Genomic DNA, 25229 nt, shown 5'->3' with positions numbered 1-25229 from the left:
AAGATGTTGAGACTCTAGAAAAAGTGCAGAGAAGAGCAACCAGGATAATGAGGGGACTGGAGGCTAAAACATATGATGAGCTTCCCGACAGTGAGAACAATTAATCAATGGAGCAGCTTCCCTCCAGAAGTTGTGGGTGCTCCAACAATGAAGGTTTTAAAGAAGAGACTGGACAGCCACTTGTCTCAAATGGTATACGGTCTCCTGCTTGAGCAGAGGGCTGGACTAGAAGACCTCCAAGGTCCCTTCCAACTCTGTTATTCTGATGTGTTTATTTATTTATTTTATTTATTTATTTTTGTCACAACATCATATAAAAAGGATTATATAGTATATAAACATATATATGAGTAAATATTAGGAGGTATAAGCATCAATATATATATATAGGAAGAAGAAAAGAAAAAAGAACAATAGGACAGGAACGGTAGGCACGTTTGTGCGCTTATGCACACCCCTTATGGTCCTCTTAGGAATGGGGTGAGGTCAATATTAGAAGGTTTTTGATTAAAGCTTTTGGAATTATGGGAAGAGACCACAGAGTCAGGTAAAGTATTCCAAGCACTGATGATTCTGTTAGAGAAGTCATATTTTCTGCAATCTAGATGTGTGGCGTGAGGGACACAGGTGCATTTCTTTCCTGGAGATGACTGGGGGGTGGGGGAAGGATCAGAACAGGGATGGACTTAAGGCCCCCTCCCAATCCTGCTGTTTTACAACGGGAAACAGAGAGGCGGGTTGGGGCTACAACCCATTGTAGATTCTGTATGGGGTGCCTGGGAACTCTGCAGCACCCCCTCCTGGTGAAAGTGGGTTTGGCAGACGGCCCCAGTTCTCATGTTCTCCAGCCCAGCATCAAATCACTGGAGGCTTTCAAAAATAGCATTTTGAACTGGGATGGTATGAGGACTTCTGCCTTGAGCAGGGGGTTGGACTGGATGACCTCCGAGGTATCTTCCAGCCCTAGGACATACAGGCAGACTAGGATTTAGGGAGGGAGGGAGATAGGAAGGAAGGAAGGAAGGAGGGAAGGGAAGGGAAGGGAAGAAGGAAGGAAGGAAGGGAAGGGAAGAAGGAAGGAAAGGCAATGGGTGGAAGAAAAAAATCCAATCTAGAATTAAGGAGGGATTTCCTGGCCATGGGAACGATTGATTGATTGATGGATTGATTAGTAATTAAAAATTACTCCGTGGACGGTTGTGAGAGCTCCCTCCCTGAAGGTTTTTAAGAAGAGATTGGACAGTCGTTTGCCTGGGAAGTCTCCTGTTGGGCTGGGGGTTAGACTAGATGCCCTCCAAGGTCCCTGGGATGCTGTTCTTTGAAGGCATTTGAGGCCTTGGGAGGAACTGAATGCTGGGGCTCATCCTGCACCCCAAACCTTTTGGGATCTTCTGGATGAGGCGGCTGATCTTCTAACAGGTAGTGGGACTTCTGAAGGTGCCCAGGGTTGGAGGCCCCTGCTGCTTCCCTGGGGGGAGCCCTCGCCCCATGCCTGCCCAATAGGGAGTTGGGGGTGCAAATGGCAATTCTCTTTCCTGAACAGGGGCCGATTTCCCACTGCAGGGCTAGAGACCCCCCTCCCCAGCACGTTTCCTTATGACCATTATTCATTCTTTCGATCACAGGATCAAAATTCAGACACTTGGCAACTGACTCACATGTATGACAGTTACAGTGTCCCAGGGGGTCATGTGATCCCCTTTTGCGACCTTCTAACAAGCAACGTCAATGGGGAAGCCGGATTCGCTTAACAACTGTGGCAAAAAAGGTCATAAAATGGGGCAGAATTCTCTTAGCAACTGTCTCGCTTAGCAATGGAAATTGTGGTTAATCGAGAACTGCCTGTGTTTTCTAGGCCCTGAAATTCCCACAAAGTGGCATCTGCCCAGGAAGGTCTGGCTGAAAACCGGTTTATTTGACCGCCTTCCTGTCTCCTTGTGTCCGGAGGGAGCCCAGGGGCCGGCCCTGGCCTTGGCCTGAGACTCTGCAGCCCAGCTGAGAGGGAAACGCCAGGCCGGGTTCTGGGCATGCAGCTGCATGCAGATGTTGGGGGCCTGGCCCGTAGGGGGCACTTTGAGAATGATTGTGGCTGGCACAGAGATGCTCTGCAGAAGCTGCTCCACCTGTGGGCACACTGGCAGCCCCCAAGCCTTGTGCCAGGCAGCCTCCAGGGTTGCTGCTTAGACAGGAAATAAATTCTCACTCGCTGGCACACGGCAGGCCGGACATCCTTCAGGGCAAGGGAGGCTGGTGCTCGAAGGTGCCCAACGTACCCATGCCCATCCTCAAGGGCCGGGCCAGTCTGAGCTACGTTGTGCCCCCAGAGGCGAGGCAACGGGATGCCCAAGAAACCAGCTCAGGGCTGGGCAAGCTGCTCTGAGTTCGGGTGACCCTCTTCCTCCTGTCAGCAGTGGGTGGCATTGACGTGTGCCCAGGCTGGAAACTGGTGCAAGTTGAACATGGGGAAGCCCCAGGTGTTGATGGCCAGCATGATAGTCAGGACGCCCAGGATGTTCAGCATAAACCCGGCTTTGACCTGGGGTGGGGGGGCAAGAAACAGCAACTTAAGAATCCAGCAGGAAAAGGCCCGTAGAGCCTCCATATCCAAGGGCAGTCTACCTCAGGCTGTTTTGTGAAGGAAAGGAGGCAGCTGCTCTAGCCCACAAGCCGGACAGGAAAAGTTCTCTCCCCTGTGGAAAGCTTTGGCATCTGGTATTCAGAGAGAAGCTGCCTATCACTGGAGGCTCCGGGTTGTTGCAGCCATGGATAAGGAAGCGACAGGGCCAGTTTTTGGCTTTCAAGCCCGGCTAACTGGGCCCTGCTGAGGGTGGAGGATCGGCTGTTTCTGCCAGGCCAGGAAAGGACCCCAGTTTCACGAAGGGACGGGGCTCACCATGTCGATGACGCGGAGGTTGCCGTAGGAGAAGACGATGGCGTTGGGCGGAGTGGCCACGGGCAGCATGAAGGCGAGCGAGGCTGCGAGGGTGCAGGGCAGCATCACGTAGAGGGGATTCAGCTCAATGGCCTGGGCCTGCGGGCACAGAGAGGGTCTCGGCGTGGTGGGGGAGGGGTGTCTGCCTGACTGGTCTGGAAGCCTCCCCTCCCCTTCCTCCCTCCCTCTTTCCTTTCCTTTTTCCTCCCTTTCCTTTCTCCCCCTCCCTCGTGAATCCCTTAGGGCAGCCAGGGAGCCTCTGTCCAAGGGGGCGGGGGAGGGGTTTGTGTGTGCCCACCCGCCACCCCCCCTCTCACCATGGATGCCAGGATGGGCAGGAAGAGGGTGGTGGTGGCCACATTGCTGGTGCACTCGGTGAAGACGGCCACCAGCAGGCAGAGCAGGAAGGTGATGGCCGGGTGGGGGATGTTTTGCAGAGGGGTCAGCTTGTTCCCCAGCCAGCTGGACAGGCCGGAGACCTGCAAAGCCCCGAGAGGAGCCGTCAAAAGGAAAGGAAGGTCATCCTCCCCACTCCCGCCTCCCCCCTCGGGCCGACTCTGCAGCGCGGCGCCTCCAAAACGGGCACCGGAGGCGCCTCCGCAACTGCGCACATGCCAGGCGCTTCGGGCAGAGGGTGCCACGGTGCCAGCCCCGCTCCCTTGGGAAGCCAGACCAGCCCCGGGTCGCCCGCACTTTCCCACCCGCCGAGAACCCAACTACATGACAGGCTGCCCCCTGGTGGCGGGAAAGGGCTTTTCTCCGGCCGGACGAACGCGGGCGCCGCTGGGGGTTCCTCCGGGTGCCCACCAAGAGGCCCGCGGGCGCCAGGTCTCTGCCGCCGGCGACGATGGGAAGGAAAGAAGCGGCCCCCCAACCCCCGCCCGCTGCGCTTCCAACCCCTCACCTCGCTGCCTTTGGCCAAGGCGAAGCCCCCTCCCAGGAGGATGACGATGTTCCAGGGCATGTGCCGGTTGACGGTGGTCCAGTCCAGAAGGGCGGGGGGCGCGCGGATCTGTCCCGGGCTGCCTGCAAGAGAAGCGGGGAGTGGGAGCGGGCAGGAAGCAACCCCTCCCGCAGGCTGAAGAGGACAAGCGAAAAGGCCGCTTTCCAGTCCCCCTCCCCTGGGGGGGACTTTTAAAGCTCCCCCCCCAGCAGACTCGATGCTTACACAGGTAGATCTGAGGGACGGAGCCCCATGGCTCCCCCGGAACTCTGCTCCAGAGACTCTGGGGGGGACGCCAATCCAGCTTTTGCGGAGGCCATTCACCCCCCACCCTCAAACCAGTTTTTTCTTGACCTTCCCACCTGGTGGTGCTGTGTTAACTTGAGGAGGGGGTCTTCCTCCCAAGATGGAACCAGTCACCCCACTTTGCCTCCCCACCCAAACAGAGGTGGGTTTCAGCAAGTTCTGACCAGTTCTGGAGAACTAGTAGCGAAAATTTTGAGTCGTTCGGAGAACTGGTAGTAAAAATTCTGACTGGCCCCGCCCCCATCTATTCCCTACCTCCCAAGTCCCAGCTGATCGGGAATGTAGACCTCCAAAAAGAATGGCAGATGTTGAAGGAGGAAGAGGTTGTTCCACCAGGTCCCTCCTGAATGTTATCTCGGGGCTCCTAAAGTGAGGTGCCAGCGCAGTGCAGGCGCTCCAGGCCCCTTGCATGAGCCTTCCCAGGGGCTCTGCCAGGAAGGTTCCCCCAGGTTGCTCCCTCGGCCAGCCTGGCACTCTCCTCTTACCTTCCTGCTGGGCCCCGGAAGAACATCTGGGCAGTTCGGAGGGGATCAGGAACATCAGCAATGAGATGAAAATGACCACAGTGGCGTCCGTGATGTGGCTGTAAGAGGGAGTCCAGCATCACTCGGCCCCCTCCGGCTGAGACGGGGTTGGAGGGAGAGGCCTGAAGGATGGGGGGGGAGGGGGAGGGGTCTTTGGCTGCCTCAAACGCAGCCGGGGATGGGGGGCGAGGAGAGGACCCAAAGGCAGTTTATCCAGAGCTCATAGACCTCCACCTGAGCTGGACACTCTCCTCCTCACCTCTTGCCCCTCTGGCTGAAGAGGGTGTTGGCCCAGCCGGGCATGAAGCCGGGCTCCCGGGTGAACCAAAGGACCACCAAGGCGATGAAGAGGATGAGGACGGCCACCTCAGAGAACTTCATCCGGCCCAATGCCCGGTACTCGCTCTTGATGATGCTGTAGGCCTGCCTGGACTTCTGCTTCTCTGCCTCACTTATGCCGCAGCCGAAATTCTTCTTGAAGCTGGGAGGTCGAAGGAGAAAAGATGTGGGGCAGCCAGCAAAGGGGATTCTCCCCCCCCACACCTGGTGCCTTGTCCTATAAGGGTCACTTGGCAGGAGGTCTCTCTGGAGAGGCTGACTCTCACTCCGTCCACTCAGGGTCTCTGGTGAGTGACCGAATCCCTCTGCCTGGCACCCCTTTGTTGGAGGCCAAGGGCAGCCCCCAACTCAAAGAAGGGGGCATGAGAGAACCCAGTGGCCTCTTCCACAAGCATCCTCCCCCAGAGACTCACTCCAAGCCCAGGAACATCAGGAGGAGCCACAGCCAGGAGAGGATCAATAACACCAGCATGGCGGGGAACGCAAAGGTGAACCAGGTGGCAAAATTCACCACGTTGTCGTTGCGGCAGAAGAGCCTGGCGAGGAGAGAGTCCCGTCATTGTGCCCTCTGGAGGATCCCCCCCCCACAGCTCCAGAAACCGCCCACAGCAGCATTTCTCAGCCTCTGATGGTCTGCTGGGTCAGGGATTCTGGCCGCTGAAGCCCACTCATCTTAAAGTGGCCAAGGCTAAGAAAAACTGGTCTACAGGTGGCATAACGTCAAGTGCCTGATCTTCGGACCTTTCGTCGTGAGCTAAAAACATATTTATTCATTCAAGCAGGACTGGCATAAATAGTGGATTTTAAATTGGGGTTTTAGTAATATTTTAAATTTTTAAATCTTTTAATTACCGGCCATTTAGTAATATTTTATTTTAATCTCTTTTAATTGTATATACTCTGTATTTTATTTCGGCTGTACACCGCCCTGAGTCCTTCGGGAGAAGGGCGGTATAAAAATTTAATAAAATAAATAAATAAATAAATAAATAAATAAATAAATAATGGCAATGCTAGGAAATGTGCCATCCTCAGCTGACCATCTCCCTTTTGGGGAAAAACTAAGAGAAGCAACCTAGAATGAAGGAGAAATTTCCTGACAATGAGAACAATTGATCAGTGAAACGGCTTCCCTCCAGAAGTTGTGGGGGCTCCATCAATAGAGGTTTTTAAGAAGAACCATTTGTCAAAAATGGTCTAGGGTCTCCTGCCTCAGTAGGGGTTAGGTCCCTTCCAACCCTAGGATGCTATGATTCAGGGAGGGAGGGAAGGAAGGGAGGGAGGGAGGGAAGGAAGGAAGGAAGGAAGGAAGGAAGGAAGGAAGGAAGGAAGGAAGGAAGGAAGGAAGGAGAAGCAATGGATGAAAACTGATCAAGGAGAGATTCAGCTTAGAATTGAGCAATTTCCTGACAGTGAGAACAATTAACCAGTGGAATAGTTTTCCTCCAGAAGTTGTAGGTGCTCCATTACTTGTCAAAAATAGAACCATTTGACCGGTATGGCATAAGATAAGGTCTCCTGCTTTAGCAGGGGGTTGGACTAGAAGATCTCTGGGGTCCCTTCCAGCCCTAGGATTCTATTTCTATTTCAGCAGCTGGTGCACTTCAATGAAAGCTTTAGCATACAGAATAACAGAGCGGGAAGGGCCCCTGGAGGCCTTCTAGTCCAGCTCCCTGCTCAAGCATTCAAGGAAAAAAGCACCCACCCACCCTCTCCGCACACGTGCCCCACCCTCTCTTCCCTTTTCGGGGGGAGGAGGGGGCTCCGTGAGCGAAGCATCCTTCAGCCCTTAGTGAGGGGCTTCTGCTAGCAGGCATAGACCCGCCGTCTGGAACATGGGAAGGAGCAATGGGGAAAGTAGGAGGGAGACCCTTCTGGACCCCCCACCCCTAAATACTCTGGGAAAGAAACCCGGAGAGACTGGGCCATGTAGGAGCCCCCACCCCCCAGGGATGCCGGGGAGACTCACTCGTCCATCTGCCCCTTCAGCACCAGGTTGGGGGTGGTGCCCGTCAGGGTGGCGATGCCACCGATGCTGGCAGAGTAGCAGACGGCCAGACTCATCCCTTTGCAGAAGGTCTGGTGCTTCTGCTGCAGCTGCCGCAGGTTTTCTTCCAGCTCCTGCTTAGCCTCCTCGGGGACCTTCTCCTTCACCACCACCTGCAGGTGGCCGTTGGCTGGGGGTTCACAAGAGGGGGGAGGGATCCATGAGCAAACTGGCGGGAGGGCAGCGGGCAAGCGGGAGACAGACCACGCCCTGCCTGGCTCCTGGACTCTGCTGCTTTGCCCAGGGTCCCCGTTTCACAGAACAAGGGGCAGACCCCCCACCCAGCTGAGGCACCACCCAGAGCCACACGGGGGGGGGCGGACTTGGCAGTGCCCTGTTGTAGAGAGGCTCGGAGGGCACCTGGCCCGGCTCTAAAAAAAGGCCTCTGGATGCCCAGTGAACGTCTCTGGAAGCCTCTTAGTAGCCTGGCAGCTTCAGATGAGGAGGTGGTGGATACCAAGGGAGTCTCTGTGGCTCAGGGGGGAACTGTGGGGTCCCTGACTTGGCGGATTTCTTGCAGACGTTTCATGACCCAACTAGGTAGCATCATCAATGCTAGTCTGGTAGTTAAATGTCCAGAAACAAACCGCCAAGCTCAGAGAGCGCCAAGGACCCCACAGTCCTCCTCCTCCTCTTCCTCTCTTCCTCCTCCCCACAACCCACCTCTCTTCTAGCACTGATGATGTTCCCTAGTGGGGTCAGAAAAAATCTGCAATAAAACCACTAGGCTCAAAGAGAGCACCCAGGACCCCTCAAGGCCAGCAAAGGCCGAGGCAGCCAGTCTTATGAAAACCATGGTCTGCCCTAGCAGCCAGGGAGATGGGCGAGGGGTTGGCACTGGGCACATCACCCAGTGGGCCTGCGCCACCATCGTTTGAGGTGCCACACCAGCAGGGGGCGATGTAGAGACAGCTTTCCCTGCATGGGAAGCTGCTTTTCAGGCCAGGGAGTGGCCAAGGCTGCCCTTGGTTGGTGCCCGCTTAATTCAGTGCCATTAACCAAGAGATCAGCGTTTCTCCATTTTAAGGTGTCCAGATTCAACTCCCAGAATCCCCCAGCCAGCATGGCTGTCCCTAGAGAGGAAGTCTTCCAAAGCAGGGGCGAAATATCTTAAAATACAGTACAATATTCTTTATTGGCCAAGTGTGATTGAAGAGACAAAGCTACGGTTCCGCAGCTCAGAAGGGCATCCAAAGCAGAAGTGGGATTGAGCATTGCCCCCTCCCCTTATTATTTTCACAGGTCTCCTGGTTCAGATGTTCTTGCATTGGCTTCCTTTTGAGACAGTCACAGGAGGGCTTGTTCTAAGGGTTTTTTTAAACCACTTCAACTCCAAGTCCCATTTTACTTAAGCTATTCTACAGGATTTTGCCCCCCCCCAAAAAAAACCCAAAGTCATAGCAGAGAAATCTTCCTCCCCCTTCTCTCATTTCTTTCTCTCCAGCACTGCTCAGAGCTAAGGGGAGGTGCTATTTCTCCTGACTAGGGAGTCCTCAACTGACGACCATTTGAAGTTACAACAGACCCTCCAAAAGCTACTGACAACCCAGTTTCAAAGCGTCAGTGTCACAAACACCCCCATGGACACGTGACCACATTTTTGGCACTCAGCAACTGACTTGCATTTATAGCTGTTTGCAGCCCCCCTGATCATGTGACCGCGATGGGGGACATTTTTGCCAGAAACCGGTTTTTACATTGGGTTCGCTTAACGACATCCACAAAAACAGGTCATAAAATCGGATCCAGTCATGTGGCGAGCCACTTTGCCACTGTTACAACTTATGACCGTAATCGCCAAGCTCGAAATTTGAGGTCTTTCTGTAGCCCTTCATTTAGTGACCGCTGAAAGTTCCAGTGACCACTGAAAAAAGTCACCTATGACCAGTCCCCACACTTATGACCATTTTCAGCATCTCCACCGTCACGTGATTAAAATTTGGGGCCTTGGCACCCGGCATGTGTGCGGGAGTCATATGACCGGCATTTGCAACCTTCCCAGCAAGGAAAGTCACCGGTGGAAGCCAAATTCACTTAATGAGCACATGATTCACTTAACAGCGGCCTTGCTTTGCAGTGGAAATTCTGCTCCCAATTGTGGTCATAAGTTGAGGACTGCCTGTAACGCCCCAGAGCTTGGAGGAGGAAGCCTCAGCCAAACCGAGATCGTCCCCTCTTGGTCCAGCTTCCTGCTGGGAGCCCCTGCAAGCCTGGAAGAAGTGGGACCCTGACCTTGCTGTGGGGGGGCCTCCTGCATCTCGAAGGCCCGGTTGATGGTCCCGTTCTGGGTGACCCCCTGCTCCGCAGCGCTCTGCTCCAGCTCCGACTTCTGCAGCTGCTGCAGGACGGCCTGGGCGATGGGCACCATCATGGCCGTGGTGGCCGTGTTGCTGATCCACATGGAGAGGAAGGCTGTCACGCCCATGAAGCCCATCAGGAGCCTGGAGGAGGAGGAGGAGGAAGGGGACGGCTGAGTCTGGCCAGGATGGAGCCCCAGAGCTCCTCCAGGAGCTGCGCTGCTTGGGGTGAAGAGCCCAGGGCGCCAGGGCGGCTTCCTAGCCCCAAGCCAAGTGTCAGGGCTGAGAATTTAATCGTGACTTTTGGCATGGAGAATTAGGGGACCGGAGGCTAAAAGATAGAAGGAACGGTTGCAGGAACTGGGTATGTCTAGTTTACTGAAAAGAAGGATTAGGGATGACGTGATAGCAGTCTTCCAACGTATGAGGGGCTGCCCCAAAGAAGAGGGAGTCAAGCTATTCCCCAGAGCTCCTGAAGGCAGAATAAGAAGCCACGGATGGAAACCCCAAAGGGGCTTTTTCAAGAGGCAACTGGACTTTGGGACAACCACGACCTGGGTGATTGAGAATCTCCATAGACATCCAATGTATGGAAAGGGATCAAGGAGAGAAGCAACCTGGAACTAAGGAGAAACTTCCTGACAAAGAGGACCATCAATCAGCGGAACAGCTTCCTTCCAGAAGTTGTGAGTGCTCCGACACTGGTGGTTTCCAAGAAGAGGCTGGACAGCCATTTGTCCAGAACGGGAGATGTTCGGGTGTTCAACCTTGGAACTGTAAGACTTGTGGACTTCAACTCTCAGAATTCTGGGAATTAAAGTCCACAAGTTTCAAAGTTCTAATGGTAGACATCCCTGGTAGAGGGTCTTCTGCTTGAGCAGAGGGCTGGAGTAGAAGACCTCCAAAGTCCCTTCCAGGCAGTGATGCAGATGACCCCATCACGGCTGCCCTGATGGATGCTCACCAGCCCATTGGCAGGAGCCCTCCCCCCCACAAGCCTCTTCTTCTGAGGGGCACAAGGGGAGGGGAAGGTCCCAGCCCTGAGCCCCTGTCCGGAAGTACTTACAAGGCAGGCCGGACTCCGACAATGAGAAGGACCTGCAGGGCGATGCGCCTGTGGAGGTTCCAGTGCTCAACAGCGATGGCCACCAGGAGACCCCCAATGAAGAGCATGTTGGTGTCTTTCAGGTACTCCATGCACACCTGCAGGGAAGCCAAGGAACAGGATGACTGAGTCGGAAGGGACTTTGGAGGTCTTCTAGTCTAACCCTCTGTTTGATCAAAGGGGGGTCCAACCTGGGAAGTTTTAAGACTTGTGGACTTCAACTCCCAAAATCCCCCAAAATTCTGGGAATTGAAGTCCACAAATCTTAACTTTAAGTTCTCAAGGTTAATATCCAACCTTCATCAATCACTACCAAAACAATGTTCCATCTTCCAATATTCACCAAGGATTCTTCTGAAATGTCTTTCTTCCTTAAGCAGTCTCTCAAGAATAGTTCATATTTCCAACTTAATTTCTTAAATTTTACTGTCCAGCCTCCGAGGATAAACAATAATCCATCTTTTCATATCTTCGGTATCATTTACATACATCAAATCAGATTACAAATATTATTATCAATCCTATATTATCTCCACAATATATCCATGAAGAACAAATACGAACTCAACTGGAAATTTCTGAGATCAGGGAGTCGAGGTTTTAAGGAGTGACTATGGATTATGATTTGTGTTATATTTTAATTTTTGATTGTTAGTTTTATACCCTGTATTCGGTTCTGGGAAGTCCTGGGGGGTGGGGGGAGGGAGGGGAAGGGAGGGGGAGGGGGGATGAGGTAGAAAATGGATTGATGGTTAATGTACAGAGATGATTGAAGATGTATAATCAATGTAAGATCGGAGCTGCCTGGCTACCAATTCAGAATGATGGGAAGGAAGGAAGTAGAAGAGAGAAGGAGGTAGGAAAGAGAAGAGGAGGAAGAGGAAAGGAAGGAAGAGGGATAGAAAAGGGAGAAGAAAGGAGTAGGGAGGAAGGAGGAGAGGATGTAGATAAGAGAGGGGGAGGAGGGTCGTGGAAAGTAGAAGAAGGTAGAGAAGGAAGAGAGTTAAAGGAAGGGGGTGGTGACCGGGCAGATCCGATTAATTGTATATGATGGTACATTAAATATGTTATTGGATATGAATGTTAAAATAAAACTTTTTATAAAAAAAAAAAGTTCTCAAGGTTAGACACCCTTATCCTATACCAGGGGTCCCCAACCTTTCAGATGTCAGGGATCATTAAATTCATAATTTTAAATCCTGTGGACCACTAATATGATCTGCTTAATGACCGGCTGGGTGGGTGTGGCTAGGAAGTCATGTGACTGGGTGGCCATGACCAATTTGATGTCACTCACATCAACGGGCACCTTGCCGGCCTCTACTCACCCCTCCCCTCCTGCCTGCCCGGGCTCCTTAGGGCCCCAACAGGAAGCAGTTGTTGGAGCTAAGCAGCCACCATGAGAAAGAGTTCAAATTGGATCTGGCCGAGAAGGAGGCTCAGCAGAACCACCTCACTGAGGACTAGGAGCATAGGCTTTCCAAGCAGAGGGAAGACCTGCAGGAGTGCAAGGACAGGTACCGGCGCCTGGAGGCTCAGTGGGCTGAGATGGTCAGCCAGTTCCAGGGCATGATGCAGTCCCACTGGAACGAGGCCCTCTGGCTCTTTGCCACCAGCAGCACTTCCCTCCAGCCTTTGCCCAAAGCCCCACACCAGGAGGCTGAAGCAGACCCCAACCCATACAAAAAGACCCTGAAGGGGGAAACTCTCTGCAGCAACACAAGCATTCATTGCATGTATCCAGTCCAGGGCTCCCAGTTTGAGGACCCCTGATTTAGTGCAATATAAAAAATGCAAATAATTTTTCTGGGGACCACCAAAATTTTCTCAAGGACCACCAGTTGGTGACCGCTGTCCTATATCATTCCTGAGAAATGGCTGTCCAGTCTATTCTTGAAAACCTCCAGTAATGGAGCACCCACAACTTCTGGTGGCAAGTTGTTCCACGGGTTAATGTCCTCACTGTCAGGAAATTCCTCCTGAATTCCAGGTTGCTTCTCTCCTTGAGATAGTTTCCATCCATTGTTCCTTGTCCTGCCTTCAGGTGCTTTGGGGAATAGCTTGACCCCCTCTTCTCTTTGACAGCCCCTCAAACATTGGAACTCTGCTATCGTGCCAAGCAAGGCCAGCATCAGCCGTGTGTGTGTGTGGGGTCCCTTCCAGTGGTGGGTTTCAAATTTTTTTACTACCGGTTCTGTGGGTGTGGCTTGGTGGGCGTGGCATGGCATGGCTTGGTGGACGTGGCAGGGGGAAAATACTGTAAAATCTCCATTCCCACCCCACTCCAGGGGAAGGATACTGCAAAATCCCCATTTCCTCCCGATCAGCTGGGATTTGGGAGGCAGAGAATAGATGGGGGCGGGGCCAGTCAGAATTTTTACTCCCAGTTCTCCGAACTACTCAAAATTTCCGCTGCCGGTTCACCAGGAGTGGTCAGAACCCGCTGAAACCCACCTCTGGTCCCTTCCCTCTTCCCTGCCCACCTCAGCCCACCCGATGCCCCTGCCTGGCATACCGTGGTGGAGTCCATGATGCCCATGAGGGGGAAGAAGAGGACGGGGAAGAGAGCAGTCACCGCCAGGGGCAGGGCTTCCGTGCACCAGAAGACGGCCATCACGATGATGGTGTAGCCACATTGGGCTTCCTGGGGGAAGAAGAGAAGACGGTCAAGAAGAGGATTCGGGCACTGAGGGCGCCAAGTGGGCAGGAGCTCCCTGGGTGGGCACCTGCTCTCCAGCGGCACTTCTCTTTCAATAACATCTGTAAGAGGGAAAAGACACCACCAGGGTTTTGCAAACACCAAAAGAACCATAAAGTGAACAAACTGTAATAAGAAAATAGGATTTAAGTGCTGTATGAGTCTGGCCACTGATGAGGGGCTGCCCACCAAGGCTTCTTCCGCCTTTTAATAAAATGCCACTGGACTCCTCCTTTATCTAGATCTTCCTAGGCCAACTTTGAACTCGATGGACTTCAATTCCCAGAGTTCCCCAGGAAGCATGTGGAATTCCACACCTCTTAAAGCATTTGTCAAGGCTGAGAAACTCTGACTGAACAAGCACCCAACCCCAAACTGAGGTTCTTCAGAAGTTTGGCAGGTCCAACTCCCAGGCTTCCAGGCAGGCCTGGAGCTAAGAAACCAGGAAGAGGGTTTGGCTGCTGCAGGGTTGCATAACCTGGGCACCCCCAGATGAGGGCGTCAACCCCAGGAACCTCCCAGAGAACGAGGCCATTGGAAGAACTTGGAGAGTTGACATGGGAACAACACCTGTACATTCCCAGGCGTGTGAAACTCTGCTCTGTATCTTCGTGTTGGGACCGTTTCCAAAAGGCCAAGCTGGGCTGTAGCACCTTGAACCATCCCAGAAAGCTAAGCAGGATTGAACCAGGCCAGGTCATTGATGGGAGGATGCCAGGAAAGCCCACACTTTGCAAGGAAGTTAAATCATCCAAGGGACACTTACAGAAGAAGGAGGCTGCAGTTCTCCCTGAAGCCAAGGTCACCCCCCAGAAGAGCCCTTAGCCCTTCCTAGGCCTATTGGCCAGCCTTGGGCAGCACCACCCAGCCTTATGTGCCCCTCTGGGCAACGCTGAGTGCTCAGGACAGCCCCTGGTCCGAGCCAGAATGACCCTTGGACCAGGCGTTGCATCCAGTTTGGATTACCACAATACAAAAAATACGTTGAGATTCTGGAAAGAGTGCAGAGAAGAGCAACAAAGAGGATTAAGGGGCTGGGGGCTGAAACATAGGATGAAGAATGGCAGGAAATGGATACGTCTAGTTTGATGAAAAGAAGGACTAGGGGAGACATGATAGCAGTGTTCCAATATCTCAGGGGCTGCCACAAAGAAGAGGGAGTCAAGCTATTCTCCAAAGCACCAGAAGGGAAGACAAGAAGCAATGGATGGAAACAAGGAGAGAAGCAACCTGGAATTAAGGAGTAACTTCTTGACAGTGAGGACAATTCATCAGTGGAACAGCTGGCCACCAGAAGTTGTGAATTCTCCAACACTGGAAGTTTTTAAGAAGAGATTGGACAAATTATTTGTCTGAAACGGTTTAGGGTTTTCTGCTTGAGCAGGGGGCTGGACTAGAAGACCTCTCAGTTCCCTCCCAACTCTGTTATTCTGTTCTGAGTCACACATGAGGAACACCAGAGCTGCTGGTATGGTAGAAGAAGCAGCCCCAGGGTTGTCCACAGCGGGTGGTTGACGTGGTCAAGAAGGCATCCCACGTCAAAAAACACCTCGGCTGCCATCGAAATTTTGACCCACAACTGAAGCAGCCCCCAGGATGGGCAAAGAGAGAAAATTGCTCAAGACCAGCGGGATAGCCCTGGTCTACCTGTCAGATTCTCTTTGTGGTAGTCCTCTCCTCCTCCTGACTCTAAGGCTGCACCTGAGTGTACCTGGGTATGCCTGCACGCGATTGCTTGGTTTCAAAAGCACCCATTTCTTCGGCTGTAAGGAACCGATGCCCAGATCTTGGGTGTGTTTGCTCCTGGTGGAGCACCTGGGCCGCTTCCACTTTGGCATCTTGGGCAACCCAGACCTGTAATTAGGCAGGTAACCGCAGCTCTGCCCCTGTGACTGCCTCCGAAGGGCCTATCCCAGCGGGAGGGAGGGAGGGAGGGGAGATGAGGCTGCCTGGTTCCTGGCCAGGCTGCCTTCTTCCTCCTCCTGACTGGAAATGGGTCCTTGAAAAAGTTTGGAAAAGATGCCCCACCATTCAGGTGTTTGTTTTGCTGTAACTGCTTTGCGTTTCCCCACGTAATCCATGGGGCCAGGCTGTTTGAAGGACCCCTTCTCTCCTATGAAAGTCATTGGGTCCACAGGAGGGAGAGGGAGGGCATTACAGGCCCCACTGATTATGGGCTGTCACCTGGAGGAACCACGAGGAAGGGTCTCCTCGGTGGTGGCCCCTTCTTCTCTATGCCTGAGAAGGGGCTGGACTAGAAGATCTTCAAGATCCCTTCCAACTCTGTTATTCTGTTCTGTTATTGGAACATCATTCGTTCCCCTTGAGATAGGGTTGCCCCCCCCGACCCTGCTGCTTTTCCGAAGGGCCCAAAAACATGGTTTTGCCCATGGGCCTGGGACCCCCAATGCAGAGGGAGCCAATTAAGTGGCCAATTTGATTGCTGCCACAGGGCTGGGGAGGTGGGGGGGTTATGGTTTTTTTTTTATTATTTGCATTTATATCCCTCCCTTCTCCGAAGACTCAGGGCGGCTTACACTATGTTAGCAATAGTCTTCATCCATTTGTATATTATATACAAAGTAAACTTTTATTGCCCCCCCAACAATCTGGGTCCTCATTTTACCTACCTTATAAAGGATGGGAGGCTGAGTCAACCTTGGGCCTGGTGGGACTTGAACCTGCAGTAATTGCAGGCAGCTGCTGTTAATAACAGACTGCATTAGCAGCCTGAGCCACAGATGGATTATTATATGATGGATTTTTAAAAACTTCGTTAAGCTGCCCGGAGTCTCCAGTGCTCTCAGTGGACATGCAAGCATCCTTTGTGCTTTCAGGATATTTGCAAATATGTGCATTAGTGGAATTAGTGGGAGTTGTTTGAGGTTTATAAAAGGTCTTCCAGTCCTGGGACAAAGGAAAACTTCCAGTCCAGACAGGCCAAATTTAGCATCAGACAAGAGGCCCTGCAATCTTCCAGGTCAGGGGTGGGAGACTAGAGCAGCATTATGACATCCTGTGGACTTCAAGTCCCAGAATTCATGAGCCAGGGAGGAGGAGGAGGAGGAGGAGAAAAGAGAGAAAGAGAGAGAGAGAGGAAGCAAGCAAGCAAGTTAGGAAGGAGAGAGGGAGGGGGAGAGAGAGAGAGAGAGAGAGAGAAAGAAGGGAAGGAAGGAAAGAAAGAAAGAAACAAAGGAAGGAAGAAAGAAAGAAAGAAAGGAGGGAGGGAGGGAGAGCAGATCCTGAAGTCGGCCAAGGAATGCCCTTTGCCCCTCCTGGCTCTCCCCCCCTCCCCCTCCTGCTGCCCTGGGGTTCCTGCAATCAATCCCCCCCCCCACCGCCTGGTTTAAAGATTGCCAGCAGGGCTGGAGGGAGCCTAATCCCTGCCGGAACTTTGCTTCTTGGAGGGGCTGCCGGTGTCCCCCATGACCAGGAGCTGGAAGTCCCGATTTCCGTCCTGAGGCCAGAACTTCCCGCTGGCTGGGCCAGACCGGCTTCTCCTGGTTTGGAAGAGCTCCCGAGCACCTTTGCAAGCAGCAGCAGCAACTCCCCAGGAAGCTTCCCTGCTGGCTCTCCCAGGACGGGGGGGGGGGTTTGGGGGGGGCGGGGGAGTCCGGAGAAGCTGGTCAGAACTGGGCTAAAGCAGCAGAGTAACAGGGGGGGGGAGGGAGTGTTAAGTGTGTCATGAGTTTGGAGTCATTGCGTAGCCCAATCCGGCCCCCTTTGGATTCTGTTGATCCTGATCCACTGCCAATTTGGCTTTCATCATTATAGGTAATCCTCAACTTACAACCATTCACTTAGCGGCTGTCCAAAGTTACAATCACCCTGAAAAAAGTGACATGACTGTTTTTCAACTTACGTCTGTCGCAGCATCTTCATGATCACGTGATCAAAATTCAGAGGCTTGGCAACTGGCAGGTACTTATAACGGTTGCAGTGTCCCCCACGTGAAGTCAACGGGGAAGCCGGATTCACTTAGCAACCGTGTGACTGACTTAACCGCTGCAGTGGTTCACTTAACAACGGTGGAAAGAAAGGGCAAAACTCATTTAGCAACAGAAATTTTGAGCTCAGTTGTGTCCATAACTCTGCCTGTAGTTAACAAGAGTCCTGTGTACAAGTTGCACAAATAAAGTCTTCCACGCTGTGAACTCAGCAAACACGCCTGGCTATTTGCACCGGACACTTAAACTGCGCCAGCCGATCCACAGAAGAAGAATCACGGAGGTCCCAGTTTATGTCAGACACGACTTTACATGCAAAGGCCGGCTGAAAGTTCCTTGGCTCCTGATCTGCAGTTAATTATTTCTGGACTGAGGAGCAGTGAGCCAACCTGTGCAAAATGCAGGAGGCGACTGAATAACAGAATACAGAACAAGAGAGCTGGAAGGGACCTTGGAGGACTTCTAGTCCAGCCCCCCTGGTCAGGCAGGAAACCCTATACCACTGATGGCTAAGCTTTTTGTCATCACGCGCCAAAAGTCCCGGCACCCATAATGCAATGCGCGCATGACTCTCCCCTGTGCACTCCACCCGCCCCGCATGCACATGCGACCCCGTGCGACCCCGCACATCTGCATGCAACCTCTGCACTCCCCGCATTTCCCCGTGCATGCATGTACGCCCCCCCACCCCATTTTGGGCCTAGCAGGCATCCCTGCAGCCGCCTGGAACCAAAAACGGGCCACGGGGGGCCTGCCATATCACCCCTCCTGCATGCAGCCCACCTCCCATGCGTGCCCAGCAGAGACCCGAAAACCAGCCAGCCGGTGGGGGGCGGGTGTGCAGGCGCAGTGGAGCTGAGTTGGGGCAATGTGCCACAGGTTCGCCATCAAGGCCCTCTACCATTCCAGACAAACGGCTGTCCAGTCTCTTCTTAAAAGCCTCCAGTGATGGAGCACCCACAACTTCTGGTGGCAAGCTGTTCCACTGGTTAATTATTTTCACTGTCAGAAATTTCCTCCTTTTTCTGGCTGTCCCAGGGCAAAGAGTGTGAATTGATTCTCCAGAGGAACCGAGGGTAAGACAAGGACCGATGGCGAGAAAAGAAGAACCAAGCTTGAATTAAGGTAAAATTTCCTGACTGTGGGAACCATGAAGCTGTGGGGCAGCCTCCCTCCTGAAGTCACGGGTCCGGGATGGACAGAGGGCTGGACTAGAGGACCTCCAAGGTCTCTTCCAACCAATGATTTTGTAACTCTGATTCATCCAGGCCATCTGCCTTCCTAGACTTCCTTGTCTTGCCTAGAATGGCCTGATGGTTTCCTGGTGGTGTCTCATCCCAGAGGAAAACAACCTCTCAGGTGAAAACAGCCCAGGGGTCATGAAGGGAAGTTTCTCTGGTGTTCATGAAAAGGGAATCTCTTTCCTTGGGTGGGGAAATCCTGCGTGAAGCTTTTTGGAAACTCTTCAGCAACCTCGGGGGGTGGTTGGATCACCTTAGTTAGGATTCTTCAGAAAACAAATTCCTGAATTTATTTCAGATTTAATTGACTGTAAAAACAAGCCACCAAGATAAAAGTGCAGAGAGTCCTTGACTTGCAACAGTTCGTTTAGAGACCTTTCAAAGTTACAAGGGGCACTGAAAAAAGGGACTTGCGACCATTTTTCAGACTTACAACCGTTGCAGCATCATCTCCATGGTCCCGTGATCAAAGATCCAATCCTTGGCAACTGCTTCCTATTGATGACAGTTCCAGTGATCCCCTGATCCCCTTTTGGGACCTTCTGACAAGCAAAGTCAATGGGGAAGCCAGATTCACTTAACAATGTGTGACTCACTTAAGAACTGCAGGGATTAACTTTTGCAAGGCAGGTTAAAAAATGGGACAAAACAACAGAATAATAGAATAACAGACTAGAGCAATAACAGAATAATAGAATAAATACAGAATAACCCAGAATAAAACAGAAGTTAGAAGGGACCTTGGAGCTCCTCTAGTCCAGATGAAGGTGGACTAGAAGACGGAGGCCCAATTGTCCCAGAAGATCAGACACGAAGCTCTGGGGATAAAGGAGAAGGGAATGGGCTTTGCCTGGACACCAAGAAGAGTTTCCTAGTGGGAGGAGCCGATCTCCAGTGGAAGTGGGTGTCAGAGGAGTGGTGGACGTTCCTTGGCTGGAGATGTTGAAGCAGAAGTTGGAGGGTCACCAACCAACGACTCTATTCCTCCACTGAGCCGGTGGTTGAATGTGATCAATACTTTTCATTTTTGGCAACTTTAAAGAGGGTGGGCAGAAATGGGGAACTGAAGTCCATATTACTAGATGTTCTGTACGGTCCATTCCCTTCCAAGATTCCTCTTCTGAATTTCTGATATTTTATCATGACTCCTGATGTTGACCTGGGATCTATTTAATATTGCCTGGGCTCTCGTAGCTCTTCCTCCTTTACAGGTTACGTTGGGGGGGGGGGGAAACATGAGAAAGAATCACGACATGCTGAATAAAAGGTGGAGAAAGCAATATGTTGGGAAGAAACCTCCAACACTGAAGTGTCTGAAGTGGTGTAGGGTTTCCTGCCTAAACAGGGGGTTGGACTAGAAGACCTCCAAGGTCCCTTCTGATTCTGTCATTCCTCTCCTCTCCTCTCCTCTCCTCTCCTCTCCTCTCCTCTCCTTTTATTTATTCTAAGAGTTAGCGGTAAAAGGAAGCCAGGATTACCTGAACCCTTGGTCAAAGGAAAGCAATCTTCCAAGATAACGTATCTCCACATCAATAAATATAAATATCATTTCTAAATATTCCCTAACCTGGAATCAACCCTCAGAGAACATTCTATGCAGGGATTAGATTACAATCCCTTCTAATTCTTCAATAACTCTCTATGCTCCAAATTCAATGCAGTTTTTAAAACATTGCCTATGCCTTTTCTCTGACCGGTCTTTTAATTTTGTATTTTATTTATACTTTTCTCCTTTAAGGAGCCAGGTCAGGCAAAAATAAGATAAAAATAAAATCATCAAAAGTGAAGGAAAATGAAGAAATGGAAGAGGAAGAAGAGGAGAGAGATCCGACCCGGATACAGCACGGAGACAGCTTTGGTCGCATTGGTGGATGATCTCTGGAGGGCCAGGGCCAGGGGATATTCCTCTGCCCTGGTCCTATTAGACCTCTCAGCGGCGTTCGATACCATCGATCATGGTATCCTGCTGCGCCGGTTGGGGGGATTGGGAGTGGGAGGCACCGTATATCGGTGGTTCTCCTCCTATCTCTCCGACCGGTCGCAGACGGTGTTGACAGGGGGGCAGAGGTCGACCGCGAGGGGCCTCACTTGTGGGGTCCCACAGGGGTCGATTCTCTCGCCCCTGCTGTTCAACATCTACATGAAGCCGTTGGGTGAGATCATCAGTGGTTTCGGGGTGAGATACCAGCAGTACGCTGACGACACCCAGCTGTACTTTTCCACCCCGGACCACCCCAATGAAGTTGTTGAAGTGCTGTCCCGGTGTTTGGAAGCTGTATGGGTCTGGATGGGGAGAAACAGGCTCAAGCTTAATCCCTCCAAGATGGAGTGGCTGTGGATGCCGGCACCCCGATTCAGTCAGCTGCAGCCGCGGCTGGCTGTTGGAGGCGAGTTACTGGCCCCAAAGGATAGGGTGCGCAACTTGGGTGTCCTCCTGGATGATCGGCTGTCGTTTGAAGATCATTTGACGGCCGTCTCCAGGAGGGCCTTCCACCAGGTTCGCCTGGTTTGGCAGTTGCGCCCCTTCCTTGATCGGGATGCCTTATGCACAGTCACTCATGCGCTCGTTACCTCTCGCTTGGATTACTGTAATGCTCTCTACATGGGGCTCCCCTTGAAGTGCGCTCGGAGGCTTCAGTTAGTCCAGAATGCAGCTGCACGGGTTATAGAGGGAGCTACGTGTAGGTCCCATGTAACACCGCTCCTGCGCAGACTGCACTGGCTGCCTGTGGCCTTCCGGGTGCACTTTAAGGTGTTGGTTATGACCTTTAAATCGCTCCATGGCTTAGGGCCTGGGTACTTACGGGACCGCCTGCTGTTACCACACGCCTCCCACCGTCCCGTACGCTCCCATAGAGAGGGACTTCTCAGGGTGCCGTCCGCCAAACAATGTCGGCTGGCGGCCCCCAGGGGAACGGCCTTCTCTGTGGGGGCTCCCACACTCTGGAACGAGCTTCCCCCGGGTTTACGCCAAATACCTGACCTTCGGACATTTCGTCGCGAACTCAAGACTCATCTTTTTATCCACGCGGGGCTGGCTTAAATTGGGATTTTAATGTTAAATTTATTAATTTTAAACGGGGTTTTTTAGTATGGTAAATTTTAATCACTGGGCTAATTTAAATAAGTTTTTTAAATCGTATTTTAAACTTGTATATTGTATTGTCGGTTTTATTATGCCTGTACACCGCCCTGAGTCCTTCGGGAGAAGGGCGGTATAAAAATCAAATCAAATAAATAAATAAATAAATAAAATGAAGAGGAGGAGGAGGGGGAGGAAGAAGAGAAAAATATTAGATTTCACTGAAAACTAGAAAAGCAGCAATAATGTTAATAAGCTGACATATCTATGAATTAAACTCACTTAGTGGGCCTTTCCCCCCCCCAGCCTTGATCCTCAACTATAACTGTAGTTCCCAGACTTGCCGGCTGGGGATTATGGGAGTTGAATCCCCACCTGGTGGACATGCTCCACACTCTCCTCCTTGCCTTGCAAATCTATGGAGAACCTGCCCCTCAGCCCCACTTCAAGCCCGTTGGCTTCCCCCAACCTGGAAGCTGCTTTTAAACACGAAACGTTGACACCAAGGCTCACCTAGAGCAATGGGGCTTGCAAAGTCACAGAGGAGCCTGTCTGTGGAGGAGGAGTCACCAAGGATAAGCAGTTAGTACCAGGGCAGCTTTAAAGACAGGTCAGCTTCTCACCCCCCACCCCATGCCAAGGAAAGTGTGTGTCATTCTCCTCCATCAGTCACAAAGTGAGGCTTTACAGCAGAGCTTTAGGGAGATATGCAGAGTCTGGGTCACAGCTGGTTCTGCTGCAGGTGCCTTTCCCTCTTGTCGGTCTTTTTTTGAGGTGTGTGTGTGTCAAGATTGAAACAAGGGGGGTAGGCTCCTTGGTACTCTCTGAGCTTGGTTATTTTTTTGCAGATGTTTCATTACCCAGCTAGGGAACATCATCAGTGCTAGAAGGAAAGGAGGGCTGCCCTCAATGTACTATTCCTTACTAGTACTGAGGATGTTACCCTGTTGGGTCATGAAACATCTGTAAGAAAACCGCCAAGTTCAGAGAGCACCAAGGACCCCACAGTCCTCCTCCTCCTCCTCCTGATGATGTTCCCTAGCTGGGTCATGAAACAACTGCAAGAAAACAGCTAAGCTCAGAGAGCACGAAAGACCCAAAGTCCTCCTCCCCCTCCCCTCCCAGCACAGCTAGCTTGGGTCATGAAATGTCTGCAAGAAAACCAGCAAGTTCCGAGAGCCCCCAGGACCCCTCATTTCAACCCTGAGCTGCAAAGCTTCTCCTGATAGAATTGAAACAGCTGCAATGGTCCGGGGCTCCCAGGTCAGCCAGCAGCAGCTGCCAACGGAGGAATCCTCCCTGCCCCATTGCTTTGCCAGTCGGGACCTCAGGAAGCCCACCTGGAGCAGTGGGGACTGCAGGGCCCTTTCGGCAGTGGCCCCAACCCTGAGGATCCCTTCTTCTTGCTGCCTGGCTTGGCTTCCCTCTTCATCCTTCTGCCAGTTTTTTTCTGCAACACCACAGGTTACCTTTTTTTAAATTTACCTTCGGATTTAGTCTTCTCATTTTGTCTCTCTGTGGTTTTAGATGGTTTTACAAAAGTGGTTCCCACAACCTGCGTGGTTTGTGCCTCCCAAGCTGTTTATTGATTACAAGGATAATTATTATTCCCTGCACGTTGGAAGTGGGTGGCACACGCTGACTACCTAAACCGGTGAACTGAAACGTAAACATTGGCACTGGGGGTTGTGGCAGCTTGAACGCGTGTTTGGCAAACTTCGCTGCGTTTATGGGTTGTTTGTTCTTGCTGGCACCATGTTCTTTTTCACAGGCACTGGCACCAGATGCCCAGAAAGTTCCCAAATTGCCCCCTTGACCGTGGTTTGAAGAATAGCAAACCATGAACTGAAAACCTGCCTTCTTCCTCCAGTTTCTCATCCTGCTGAAGAAACAAAACCACTTTCCAACACCCAGTTTGTAATGTAAACTGGTTTGCCTCTTCGGCCTCATTCAGTCCAAAAAGGCAAGCCGGTTTACATGTAAAACTAGAAACCTCAAGGAAGTTGTGGCTCATTTATCTGCCAGCCCTTTCGCTTCTCTTCCACTGCACTTGGGAGACCCCCCTACCCACAAAACAACAACAACAACCCAAAGCCATTTTGTGCTTTTCTGTTCCAAGAAAGCATCAACGCACCACTGGAATGCCAGCCAACGAAGATGGGTTTATTTTTTTTAAAAAAAGTTTGAACTCTTAGGAATGCTCTCTTTGGAATGCAGAAAGCCACCTACCTTGTAAGGGAGGGCCAGAGGCAGAGGGAGGAAGACCAGGGGCGTCAGTACGCCAATGAGATAGTTCTTGTATGCCAGAAGCGCCTGCCACATGATGGAAAGGGTGCCCAGCCAGCCGAGGTGTCAAAGGAAGGCCAGGCGCTCTCCCAGGCTATATAAAGGCTCTGCTGCACACGGGGCTGACCTTGGCCCCTTGGCGGTGGCTGCTGCGGCTTCGCCTTCCATGACCAGGTAGGAGGCAGGAGCCCAAGGCGGGAGGGGTTAAAGAAGAATTTGATTTGAAATCTCTCAGCCCAGAAGGAAGTTGCTCCAGTGTCTGGCAGCTGCTATGTTAATCCCCGGTGCCTCCCCGGCTCACGGCTCACACGCTCCTTCCTCCTCCCTGGCATTCAAATGACTCAGAAGCCAACACCTCTTGCACTTGTTGACACCCCCTTCTTGCAGCCTCTTCCAGCGAACTCGAATGGACCCCGCACCCCAAGTCCATCCCGCCATCCCCGGGACAGGCTCTGTTCTTTAAACACGCGTCCCAACACGCCAGCCGAGTCTATTGTCTTTGTGCACCGCTGGTCTCGCCTGCAGCCGCGTAGATGCAATCTGGCAAAATTGTGACTTCAGTGATGTCCCATCCCGCAGAAAAGCGTAAAGGCGACGTGGATGGGGGGCTTATTTATTTGTGCGATCGATTAAAGATTAAAGAATTGGCCACGGCCAACTCACCAAGGCCGACTCCTTGTAGGGAAAAAGTTACTGAATATCAAAGAAATGGGGAAAGAGAGTCATTAAAGAAAAGATGCAAAAGGAGGGACAAAATGAAAGGTGAATAACAAAAAATAATGTTTAAAATTATTTTAGACAATGAAAGAAAATGGTTGAATTGGCCTGCAGTGAGTTGTTCGGTGGTGAGTTGTCCATGGCAAGCTGGCCAAGGCGAGTCGTCCCGTTCTGTTCCCATAGAGAAGGTGCGGTGGGGGGGGGGGGTTCCACCTATTCTCCAAAGCAGCAGAAGGCAGGACAAGAAACAATGGATGGAAACCAAGGAAAAATCCAATCTAATTAAGGAGAAATTTCCTGACAGTGAGAACAATTGATCAGTGGAACGACTTGCCTCTGGAAACCGTGGGTGCTCCCTGACTGGAGGCTTTTAAGAAGAGACTGGACAGGCATTTCTCTGGAATGGTCGAGGGTCTCCTGCTTGAGCAGCGGGCTGGACTCAAAGACCTCCAAGGTCCCTTCCAACTCTGTTATTCTGTTAAATGCAGCGAGTTCTGCTCATCCCTGCTTACACCAATGGGCAGCATTCAGCAGAGTCATGTGTCTGGAAAGGGGCACCCAAAAGGGCAGAGAAAGAGGGAGGTGGCACCACTGGCACTTCTGGATGCCAGCAGAAGAAGGGCAGGGTGGCATTCAATGCCCAGGAGAACAGCAGAGAAAGGAAGAGCAAACTGTCCGTGCCAGAAATGCTGAAACTCTGAGTTCCCTGCTCCTCCTTGTTCCTGGAAGTCAGAGTAAGGATCAGCTGCAACACACACACACACA

The 25229-nt window shown here is 52.0% G+C and overlaps 1 protein-coding gene across 1 annotated transcript; it reads right to left on the bottom strand.

Annotated features, from left to right (window-relative positions):
• Positions 1–266: 266 nt before the first annotated feature.
• Positions 267–24008, bottom strand: SLC13A2 (solute carrier family 13 member 2). Its single transcript, XM_058163916.1, has 12 exons — positions 23691–24008; positions 13009–13137; positions 10455–10591; positions 9324–9532; positions 7014–7221; positions 5458–5580; positions 4965–5186; positions 4667–4764; positions 3837–3958; positions 3250–3411; positions 2894–3031; positions 267–2536 (listed from the first exon to the last, which is right to left on the bottom strand). The coding sequence occupies exons 1-12, from the start codon at positions 23781–23783 to the stop codon at positions 2405–2407; spliced, it is 1773 nt and encodes a 590-aa protein (XP_058019899.1). The 5' UTR covers positions 23784–24008; the 3' UTR covers positions 267–2404.
• Between the last annotated feature and the right edge of the window lie 1221 nt (positions 24009–25229).

The sequence above is a fragment of the Ahaetulla prasina genome, chromosome 1 (assembly GCF_028640845.1).
Source record: "Ahaetulla prasina isolate Xishuangbanna chromosome 1, ASM2864084v1, whole genome shotgun sequence".
Classification (NCBI taxonomy): Eukaryota; Metazoa; Chordata; class Lepidosauria; order Squamata; family Colubridae; genus Ahaetulla; species Ahaetulla prasina.
The sequence above is the reverse complement of the archived record's forward strand: the minus strand, read 5'-3'. Positions and strand labels throughout refer to the sequence as shown.

Coding starts and splice junctions, on each gene's coding strand:
- SLC13A2 (XM_058163916.1), bottom strand. CDS start 23,783: ATGTGGCAGGCGCTTCTGGCATACAAGAACTATCTCATTGGCGTACTG. Junction 3,412..3,836: donor CCTTGGCCAAAGGCAGCGAG/GTGAGGGGTTGG, acceptor GGGGCTTTGCAG/GTCTCCGGCCTGTCCAGCTG. Junction 3,032..3,249: donor TGCCCATCCTGGCATCCATG/GTGAGAGGGGGG, acceptor CTGTGCCCGCAG/GCCCAGGCCATTGAGCTGAA.